This window comes from Anser brachyrhynchus, assembly GCF_964034855.1.
Source record: "Anser brachyrhynchus genome assembly, contig: SCAFFOLD_106, whole genome shotgun sequence".
NCBI lineage: Eukaryota > Metazoa > Chordata > Aves > Anseriformes > Anatidae > Anser > Anser brachyrhynchus.
The window spans coordinates 118,708-129,385 of NW_027664005.1; the positions used below are offsets into that span (position 1 = coordinate 118,708).

The 10,678-nt window shown below is 48.9% G+C and overlaps 1 protein-coding gene across 1 annotated transcript; it reads left to right on the forward strand.

Moving 5' to 3' along the window:
• Positions 1-283: 283 nt before the first annotated feature.
• On the forward strand, positions 284-5,128 carry LOC308186511 (small nuclear ribonucleoprotein E-like). Its single transcript, XM_080608622.1, is given in 5 exon segments — positions 284-3,448; positions 3,644-3,670; positions 4,142-4,160; positions 4,163-4,200; positions 4,408-5,128. Coding segments are annotated over 5 exon segments (330 nt in total). The 5' UTR covers positions 284-3,394; the 3' UTR covers positions 4,600-5,128.
• The last annotated feature ends 5,550 nt before the right edge of the window (positions 5,129-10,678 follow it).

Consider the following 10,678-nt stretch of genomic DNA (forward strand, 5'->3'; position numbering starts at 1 on the left):
GAAACCCCCCAAAACGGCGGGAAAACCCTCCATAAACACGAAACCGGTAATGTAACAGAGCAAAAAATGGCGTCCTACGGCAAGGTGCGAGGCTCAGTTTTCTGGGGAGTGCTGGGAAATGTAGTTCTTGGCCACCGGGTTTCCGGGAGTCCATATTGTTTTCCCAGAGCATGCCGGGAGATGTAGTTCTCGGACACTGGGCTTCCGGGAGGCCATGTTGGTTTCCCATCTTTGCTAGACTCCGGGTGCTCTGGCTTCACAGAGAAACCCCCAAACTGAAAAATGTACCTGCTAATATATTGGGCTCTAAATGTAGCCCTGGGTTAATTGAATAACAATCCCTGGGTAAGATTGAAGTGCAGGAGGGGTTGGCTACGGTTTTAAGAGCCGGTTTGCAGAAAAGGGATTTCCCGTTAAGAAATGGCATATACTGATTGTTCTCTTCCTTGCTCTGCCAAGACCTGAAGCACATCTTGGAAGCCAGGCAGAATCCGTGGAGCCAATGGAGTTCTCAAGCTCGACTTCAGCTTCTTCCCAGCTAGAAGAAGCAAGGACACGCCGGCTGAGTTCCACAGGCAACGCGCCCGTATCTGTAGACGAGGATTTAGAGATGCTACTTTGGGAACTCTCAGACGGCATACTGGAAGCCGAGCTCGACTTGGACCCAGGGAAGGATGAGGATGACCTCCTCCTTGAGCTTTCCAAGATGATTGATGATTGAACTGCATAGTCCTATGGTATATTAAAAAAAAAAAACAACAAAACAAAAAAAAAAACCTCTTCTTCTTGTTGGATACCCTGAGGTGATCCTTTTTCTAACTGAGGCTTTGCAATGAGACTTAAAGCACAGTTGGAACTGGTAGAAATTGGCAGGATCTGCACTCAGTTGTCCTAAGTTTTCCTGCTGGTCAGAGTTAAGGTCTTGTGCATGGTTCCGTAAGTATAGGTGGCTACCTTTGATATCAAGAGGACAAAGCACTTGTTTCTTTTGGCACAGAAAGATGTCCAGCGGCACGCTGTGGTGGCTGTGAATTGACGTAGTGATGGAGCGATGCTCTGAAGGCTTAAACGGAAAGCTTCTTCCTTCCGCCCCCCCTTGGCACAGCTCGATGTTGGGCACATTGTGAAGCCTGGGTGTTCTGATTTCTCGGACAGTTGATACCCAAATCCCGGAGTTACTATGTCAACTCTTGACTTTTATTTGTGTATGCCATTGTTTTGACTGTAATCTTTTCAGATGATGAAGCTGTAGGGGCGGGAGGGAGCAAAATAATTATTCTAGCGTTGTGGACCAAACATGCTGCCAGGAGTGGTGGTGGTGGGGTCAGCCCACCCGGCCTTACTTTCAATTATCAGGGATGATAAAATGGTGTGAAAAGCAGCAGCTCTGCGATACGGCTACGCTACCCCCACTCCCTTCTCTTGTGCTGTACCAAAGTTCCCCCAAGCTTTGGTTGGTGCTTTTTGCTGGTGACAGTAGGACTCCAGGGCGAGTAGTCGGGACTCTCCTGCAGTAACTGGGTCAATTAAGGGTTGGTTTAAGTGCCTCCTGGTTTTTAAAATTGCTCCCCTGAGCTGCTGGCTCTGCTGCCTGCTACAGCAAATGTTCGGGTGCCATCAGCGTCGCACTTGGGCGTGGGCACTGACCCTGCGGAGGAGAGCTGAGACTCGCGTGTATTGTGTACCCTGCCGCCAGTGATCGTTTTCCCCTAGCAGATCTATTTTGAATCATTTCCCTAAATTTTAGAGGAACTTTAGGCTCTTTGTGCTATGATTTGTGAAGCTGTAGGGGCCCTCAGGCATTTGCTGCTGGCAGAGGAAAACCGCTTGTCGAATTTGTTGTAAATACTTTCTGTTTGGACAACAACGCCTGTGTGTGTGTGTGTGTGTGTGTGTGTGTGTGCTTTGACGACCCCCTGCGACGCCCCAGCTCCGCGAGGGAAGCTTTGAAGCGGCTCTGGGAAAACCTCTGCGGAAGAAACCGCTGCTAGTGACTTGCGGAAAAGGGACTCCACAATCAGTGAGATTGTAAAGTAGGTATGTTTATTCAGCGCTGGGCAACACGGGAGGTCGTGGGCATGAAGATTGATGACTCTTCCTCGTCACCGCTAGTTGACCTCTTGTCTTTGCACAGACTCAGTTGCTCCTTGGCTCTTGTCCATCTGCAGGACCAGTTTCTCCCAGTTTCTTAAGACAGGCTCACTCTCTTATTAGGAGACTGACCTTGGTAAGGGGCCCAAGGCTTCTTGCTTTAGTTAATTGGCACAATGCACCATAGTTAGCAAAGACACTAAGTAGCATCCTAGTTTAACGCTGTCAGCGCTCTATCTCTACTTGATAAGATTCTCCTAACTCCCTCTCTCACTGGAGCCCACGCAGCCCTCCGTCCTGCCGAAGGACTTCACGGGGACTTCTGCCGGCTCCGGGTGCCCGCACACAGACAGAAATGGCTTTGAGAGAAAACAATCAGGAGGAGGAGAGCTCAGAGACTGCGGCCGGCTTCGGCCACCTTCCCCTCGCTTTCCCTCTCCGTGTTCAAACCGAGCACTGTTCTGCCGTCAACCTTCGCTGCCTCTGCCCGCGGCGCTGGGCTTTCGCGTGTGCCATTGCTCCTCTACATATTTTATCCTTCCTTTTGTAAGGAATGGTCCAGCAATTCGTGTCACTAAGGGATTTGAAGGGTTACCATCGAGGCCCGGGTCTAGGTGATAAGAGAACAAAGGGGTTTTTAGGGAAAAGTGCTGACTACTGCAGGGGATGTTGCTAGAGTTTCTGAAATCCGGCGCAGAGGCTCCCAAACGAGGAGGAAGGGGGAGCTGAAGGACAATTGAAGGACAAAAGCCTGAGAGGAAGACAACCAGCATTCAGCCCGAGCAAGCCCCGAGAGACCACCAGAGACTGGTACGCAGGCGCCCCTGGGAGGGGTTTCGGATTCCGGAAACCAATTCTAATAACCCTGCCTCTTCTCGAAGTAGTAATGAATATGTATTAGCCTGGGAGCATCAAAACCAGCCGCCTTACGTAACAGGCGTGCGTCCTGGGGGAGCAGAGACTCCCGGCGCACCCAGCGCTGCTTGCTTGCCTCTATTCGTTTAATAAATTGTAAACTTTGATTGTAATCCTATTTGGGACTCAGCCATTTATAAAACTTTTTATATTCGTATTTTATTTAAGGCTGTCTTGCCCCCCTCCCCCCCCCAGCCTCGCTGCTCGCCAATAAAGCTAGCGCAGGGACCCCTGCCTGCAACCATAGAGACGCGGTCCTCCCGGCCTGCTAGAGCGGCCCCCCACGCTCCTCCAGCATCCCAGCGTCCCTTGCGCGCTCCCGCCCGGCCTCAGGGGCTTCCGGAGGCGGCCCAGCAGGGGCGGCGGGAGCAGCGAGGCGGCGGCAGCCATGGCGTACCGCGGGCAGGACCAGAAGGTGCAGAAGGTGATGGTGCAGCCCATCGTAGCCTTCCTGCGGCCGGGGAGCGACGGGGGAGCGGGTGGGGGGCGGCCCCGGCCTCAGGGGTCTCGGCCCGGGCCTTGAGGCCTTGTCCCGGGGCCCTGGGGCCTCGTTGCAGGGTTTGAGGCCTTGTCCTGAGGCCTTGTCCCGGGCCTGGAGCTCTTGTCCCCGTGCTGAGCCCTTCACGCAGCGCCCCAGAACCTCATCTTCCGCTACCTGCAGAGCGTGAGTAGCGCGGGGAGAGGACGGGGAGGGGATGGGGATGGGGATTTGGGGGGGGTGGGGGGAGCGGGGAGGGTCCGGGGATCTCCCTCGCTGAGTTTTCGGCTCCCACCCGTTGCTCGGGGCAGGTTTGTGGGGAATGGAGAGCTGTGCGGCGTGCTGGTGGGTACAAGGAGCTGCTGCGCAGCCCGGCGTTTCGCCCTCGTGTTAACGGGAGTGGGATCGTGCAGCCGGGCGTGCAGGAGTGTTCCCTTGTGACTGGAAACGTGTCCTTCAGCAAACGTGTAGTATTCACCCAGTCATATAAGACTCTAAAATGTCAGACTGTTAATTGAAACTGCCCCTGAGAGTTGCTCCTTGGAGTGTTTGGGAGCTCTAGCGGCTATGGTTAGCGGGTATTTCTGAACACACGAGAGAGAACAAAACTGCTCGCGGTGTTTGTGTTCCAATTTACTCTCCTCCTTCGTTCTGCAGAGCTCGAGGATCCAGGTGTGGCTGAGCAAGTGAACGTGCGGATAGAAGGCTGCATCATCGTGAGTGTCAGCACGACCCCACGTTACGTCGTTAGTTTGTTTTCCCTCATTCACAATCCTATTTTTTCTTGTCAAGAAAAACTAGCCCAAGGGAAAAAAGAAATCGTGCTTCTCTAACAATTAGTCTTCATTGTCCAGCCTGGCTCAGCAAAGCTGACGATGGTTCGTGTTGTTGCTGAACTAATTGCCACTGTTGCCGATTTCTAGGGCTTTGACGAGTACGTGAATTTGGCGCTGGACGACGCAGAGGAGATTCACTCCAAGACAAAATCAAGGAAACAGCTGGGTGTGTCGTGTGTCTGTGCAACCCGAGTGACGCGCGGTCTGAAACCTGCCCGGGTGAGCCTTCTAGGTAGCAGCACTGAGAGGTACCAACCGTGTGACGAGCCTTGCTGTTGAAGTTCAGTGAGCAATTCCTGGCTACATCTCTGTCCCTGATGATTTTTGAGCTGCTGATTTTGCTGAATGAAGGAGAATCTGTCCCTGCCTGAGACCAGTTCTGGTCTTTGGAACGTGTAATACCAGGCGGCCTGCACTCTGCATGATGGGCAAAACCCTGCTCAACCACACGAAACACTTTCTGAAAACACGAGATTATTCTCAGGTTCTGGGCTCTCTCTAATCCCCTCTTTCCCTTCTCTGTGCTGCAGGCCGGATCGTGTTAAAAGGGGACAGCATCACTCTTCTACAGAGCGTTTCTAAGTAGAATTTGCCATCCTTAGAACAAAGGTGGCTGCCGTGCTGCGGAGTGACTGAGTGCCAGGGGAACGCGGCCCGCTGGTAGATAGGAAGTTATTTGTAACTGGGGTTGCATGCTGAGGTCAAAAGTCCTTCCTTTGTGGGAGCGAGTTGTTTGTAGCTTGAAACAATACGTGATGTATTTCACAAATAGCCATTTTTCACATTAACTGTAAATGTAAACCACAAATCTGCTTGTTTTCAGTCTCTTCCTTCTGTGAATGGAGGAGGAGAAATATAGAAGCGTGGGCTTTTCTTTTTGCTGTGGATCTGATAAGTTTCGATAACGCTATGTGCTTTCTTGACCATTACATCTGCATTATGTGGCCAGCGTGGACTCGTTCAGGGCACGGAAGCCCCACACAGTCCTTGAGCTAGCAGGGTGCTAAGGAGGGTGTTGGAGATTTTGCATGCAATTGCAGCCCTTTGTTGCTGCAGTGACAGGTTCCTCAGATTCTTTCTAAACAGGGTTTAACTTGTTGAGAATCTTTTTGGGAGTGCTTATTGTGGATCAGTCAGTAAAAGTATCTTAGTGGGCCCGTGAGGGATTCGGGGCTGTGGTGCAGTAACCCAGTGTTTACAAGTGTTACTGCTACGCATGCTTGTCCAATAACGTCTCCAGATCAGAGAGTGAGAGCGGGCAACTGGTTCAGATTAAATCTGTCACTTCTTGCTGCTTTGGACAGAGCCTGTAGATTAAACCCTTGTGCTGTTCATTAAGCTGGGGTATCAGATGTGTCGGTTGGGTTTTTATCATTTGATTTATTTTTTTTATCCGTTTGGAGATCTGTCTTTTCTATTTAAGTTTCCCCAAGAGAGCTGAGTTCCTTGATGCATCGACCAAAGAGAAGTTCCCCGGCTGACTTGGGACAGCCAGTCCCCTCGTTTTTCTGATCACAAAAAAAAAAAAAAAAAGAAAAAGAAAAAAATCGAAGAAGAAAAATTTTGACTGTAACTGTAACTCAGAAACTAAGATTACCTAAATGGAGAGAAATGAATTTTGATGCACAGGCTGTGCTAGAAATCTGTTAATCAGCATTCAGTTTTTCAAAACTTCAATTTGTGTATCATCATCATGAAAATTAATAAATTCAAGGTGGGAGATCCTTTCCTGAAAGGGAAGGACAGAAATACGAGTCTTGCTGTGGGGCCTACCCAGCGCAGTTCTGCCATTCCGAGAAGTAATACGTCAGGAGTGTCACAGCAGACGTTCCCAGGAAGAAACCTTTGAGGGGCAGCACGACACACTTGATTGGCTAAAGCAGCTTCAGCTGGACAGCCTGCTGCCGGGATGGGTAATTCTAAGTTGTGTTCAAGTTGCTGAGTTCCTTTCAGCATGTAGTAAAGATGTAACGTGCCAATGTCGTTCGGGAACAGGAGGCATTACGTGTCACCAGCAGTGGGCACGTAGGGAACAAAACAGTATCTTACGAGGTCCTCCACATCTGCCTTTCATTTTGTCCTTGGTTTGCCAGCTGGAGCTTTCAGGAGGTGAGGAAGGAGGCTGTCCCAGTGAATAGTTCAGGTGTTGCAGGGTATTTGTGATGCAGTGCTTGTAAAATTTACCTGCCCGCATCTCCTGTTACAGGCAGCCCCCCGCGGGCCCTGTGAGACGGGGAGCTGCTGCCCGGGGTTAGGCCCAAGGTGCCCTGTCAGGCCCAGGGCCGCCCTTCCCCTTGCCCTGCCCTTCCCTCCCGCTCCGCAGCCCTTGCTCAGGCCTTTTGGGCCGTCTGGCCGTCCATCTGGCCCTGTGTCCCTCCGTCCCTGCCGTCTTCCGAGGGAAGCAAAGAGTCCCTGGGCTGCCTTCAGGGGGGAGGTTCTGCTCAGGAAATTAAAGCTTCCCCCTTAACCCGCCTTGCGAGTTATTTTGAGTTCCAACCTTCTGCCTTCCTTTCGTAGCAGTGCCTCTGAGGGGTGCGCTGTAAGGTAGCCGTCATCTGGCGCGCTGCTCCTGCGTTTCCCAAAGGAACTGCCTTCGGGATCTGACTAACTCTGGATGCACGCGGTTGTCACCTTAATTTCTCCGTTAGTTTGCTGAAAACAACCCTCTTGGGTGACCTTTGTGTTTGTTTCTTCAAACTTGGATCGAGGAGGTCTCTGTTTCCTTATGCTGATGTTCACAATGAAAGTGCAGAAGGGATGCTTACTGTTGCCCGGGTCAGTCCTGTTGCCAGGATGGGAATGTTTAGCCTACCGGCCCTCTGGTGTTGTTAGGCTGCACTCGGAGTGTGAGCTCTGGGCCTTATTTGGAAAAGACTGCGTTATTTGAGTGTACAAACCCGAGATATTCTGCGGATAGGTGATTCTCAAACCACGTCAGAACCACCGCTGTGGCGTGTGCTGGAGTCGGACGCGCGTTTGACTGATCAGGCGGAGCAGGTGAATTGAATTTGTTGCTGGATGGCGAGGTGTTCTGGGGGAAGAGCTAGTCTAAGGAAAACTTCCTCTTACTGCCCCTTCCCATCTCAAATGGCCACTGTCTGGGGAAATTGCTTCTTTATGACATTAACTACAACGTTACAGTGAGGATGAGGAATCATCATTACTCCCATAGTTATTTGCTGCCAGGCCGCAGCGTTGATTTCAGAGATTTAAAAAAAAAAAAAAAGGAAAAAGAAAGGAAGTATGTATTCTTTCACATACTCTCTTTTCCCTGAGAGTAAATGTTGTAGCTTCAGCAGTACCCTTCCTCTGGAAACGATTCCCAGTGCCTGCTCAGACACTGGGGAGGAAAATGACAGAGAGAACAATGGAGGAGAGCCACCCGATACAAAGAAAGGAAAAAAGGGGTTATGGATGAAGGGAAAGCAACTACATAAAAAATTGGTGCTATCTAAAAATTGGTTAAGGGTTTGGGACCTGCAGGTGCTGCCTACACGTGCGTGTGTTGCAGTCGTGCCTGTTGCCACTGCGCAAAATGGAGAGAGCTTCTTTGTTGAATGCAGCATGTTAAAGCATGCGCCATTGCCTGGAAGAAAAGCACGGCCTTCCCTCGTGTGGGACTTCTTCCCCATTGATCTGTGGTTTACCTGAAGGTTTACCATAACCTGCATAAGTTTCAAAAGCAAGCAAACAACCAACCAAAAAACAACACCAACATTAAAGAGTGGCAAGGCAGATGCTCATCTGGGGACTCTGACTCATCGGTGACATCACCAAGCAAAGCACTGTGAGCGCTTCGGGTCGGGGCTGCTGCGGCGAGCCTCGCAGCTGGGAGGGAGAGCGGGTACGGTTCGCCTCTGGCGGGTCTGTGTCAGCCCTCTGCCGTGGTGGCTTCGTTAGCAGTGAGAGTTTGACTGCTGTGTTCCCAGCTTTCGCTTCTGCACCGACCGTGTGGCAGAGCCCGCAAGCTGCTTCCTCAGCTGGAAGAGGAAGAGGAGTGACCTCAACTGTGCCGAGGTAAAGCAGAACTGTTGAAAAGATTTGTCAAAGATGCGGGTTGTACCAGCGCAGCCGCTGCAGCTGCAGCAGGTCCTGGAGCATTGGAGAAGATAGAGAGGGGTTTCTTCGTGAAAAGAACGCTGTGAAAGTGTTTTCACGCGGGAAATTAGGAGAAGCGCCTCTGTTGTTTGGATATCCTCTATTGACCTGGCACACGGGCATTACAGCATACCTGGCACACTCTTTGTATTGTTTGTAAAAAAAAAAAAAAAAAGTGTTTTAGGGCAGGCCAAAAACCTGCCTTGGCACTTCCACATCGCAGCAGTGCTTGCAGGCCGTGCATCCTGGATGCCAGGCCAGGATCTAAATCCGATGGTGCTGTTGGTAACGTGAAGTTCAGGAAGCACTTCTGGGTTTTTCTGCTCTTCCATGTGAATTTTTGCCCTGTGAAGGTGGTGTACTGAGCTCTTTTCTTACCAACAAATAGGTTTAAAAGCAGTTACAGCAAGGATGAGCTGTGCTAGCAGGAGGCTGTTCTGTGCTTCGACCATGGGAAGATGAATGGTTTACCTATGCACCGTTAAATATAGTTTGACACCTAGCACACAACACTTGCAGCCTGTGGGGTGCTTTAACAAGCAGGTAAATCAGCGGAGACTGTTTTGCAGCCAGGCTGATGCTGGGTGATTGAAAAGCAGGGTCACAACAAGGAGTTTATGCTGTTCTTTCTTGCTTGTCATCCGACTGTCCGCTTACACTGTTCTAAAAAAAAAAAAAAAACACCAAAACAGGGTAAGCATCTTTAATACCTTTATTATAAATGGAAGGCACAAAACAGGCCAGCAACAGAGACTGTCCAAGAGAAAGACTTTGTGCTTTATAAACAAACAAGAAATTACCCTTAGGTAGGTGTGATAATCCTTCCCTAATGCATTTTTTGGAGTGCAAAAATATTTTGTTCCCTTCTTGCTCTTCTCTCCAGGACAAAGGCAGAATAGCCAACTGGAAAGTTAGACCAGGGAGGTCAGTTTGTTCCATACTGAGAAAGACAAGCCTGTAAAACAAACTAGACAGGTTTTCTTTGGACTAGTTATCTTCCTTCAGCAAAGGCAAAGTTTATGACACTTGTTGGCATGTATTTCCAGACCCCCAGCTACCGTGACTGTAGTGCATCTGTAATTCTTTTGTACAAAAAGAGTTCAAAATCTCGTAACGCAAAAACTTTACTAGCACCCTGGAGAAAAAAGAAATCTAAAACTCTTGCCAACTTCTATTACAGACCTGCTGAGTGCACCAGAGTTACTCATTTTTATTCAGGCTTTCAGGGGCTAGTTCAGTTGGTTTCTGTTCAGCACTTGGATCGCCATATTGGCAGATGTCAGTTAAAAAAAAAAAAAAAAAGCTTTGGAGATCTTTTTTAAAATGAGACTGCTTTTTATGGCATTTAGGGCTGTGAGGTATCCTTGGTTTTTGCTTTCTTCCCATTCCTTAGACCAGATCCATTCATACCCTGAACAGCGTTCTGGGTCTGTTCAGGAAAATGGAAGGCAACAAGCAAAATGATGAGCGCCTTGGGCATTCAAAAGAGCTCAATCTGGAAAAGATTTCAAGTCCAACTTCCATGCTAAGGAGCACCAGTAATTTTTAGAAGTAGATGCAGAGGAATCTGCATGGCACTAAGCGTGTTTCTGAAGGTGCTAAAGGTCGGAAGTGACGATTCCTCTCAATACTAAAGAAGAGAAGGAAACCTTGCACTTAACTACTGTTTTTATTCCCTTTGTCAAGCAGTCAAAACCAACAACTAATACGAGAACCCAACTTTTCCCCTCTTTACTTTAGATTTGGGAAAATTCCCTGCCAAAATAATACTTCCTGGAAAATTCACTAGTGTTTGTGTGAGTAAAAGGTTCCAACCTTTTATTATTAATTTGTAAGAACTATTTCATCCGCTTTTGTCCAGAAGAGTCAGAAATAATTTGCACAGAAATGTGCAGCATTTTAATGAAAGGATTCAGAATCACTCTAATTTGAACTTTATCTGGTCTGGTTGCAGGTTTTATGACATTTAGTGTCTTAAAAAAAAAATCAAAATATCTGACTTCACATCAGAAAAAAAAACCTGCTTGTGGCTAAATAAAATCTGTTGCAGCTCTGGTCATTGAAAAATCATTGGCTGTTAAATTGGACCTAAGTCATCTTTTCTAACCTTTCATGATCTTGCAGCAATGGATGATGATGGATATATGGATTAGGGAACAGCACGTGATGGCAAACCTGTGGTATTTGCTACAGCGCAGAAAGAAAACAAATTGCTTCCAAAAAATCAAACTAATTCAAAATTCTTGGTATCATGCAGCCA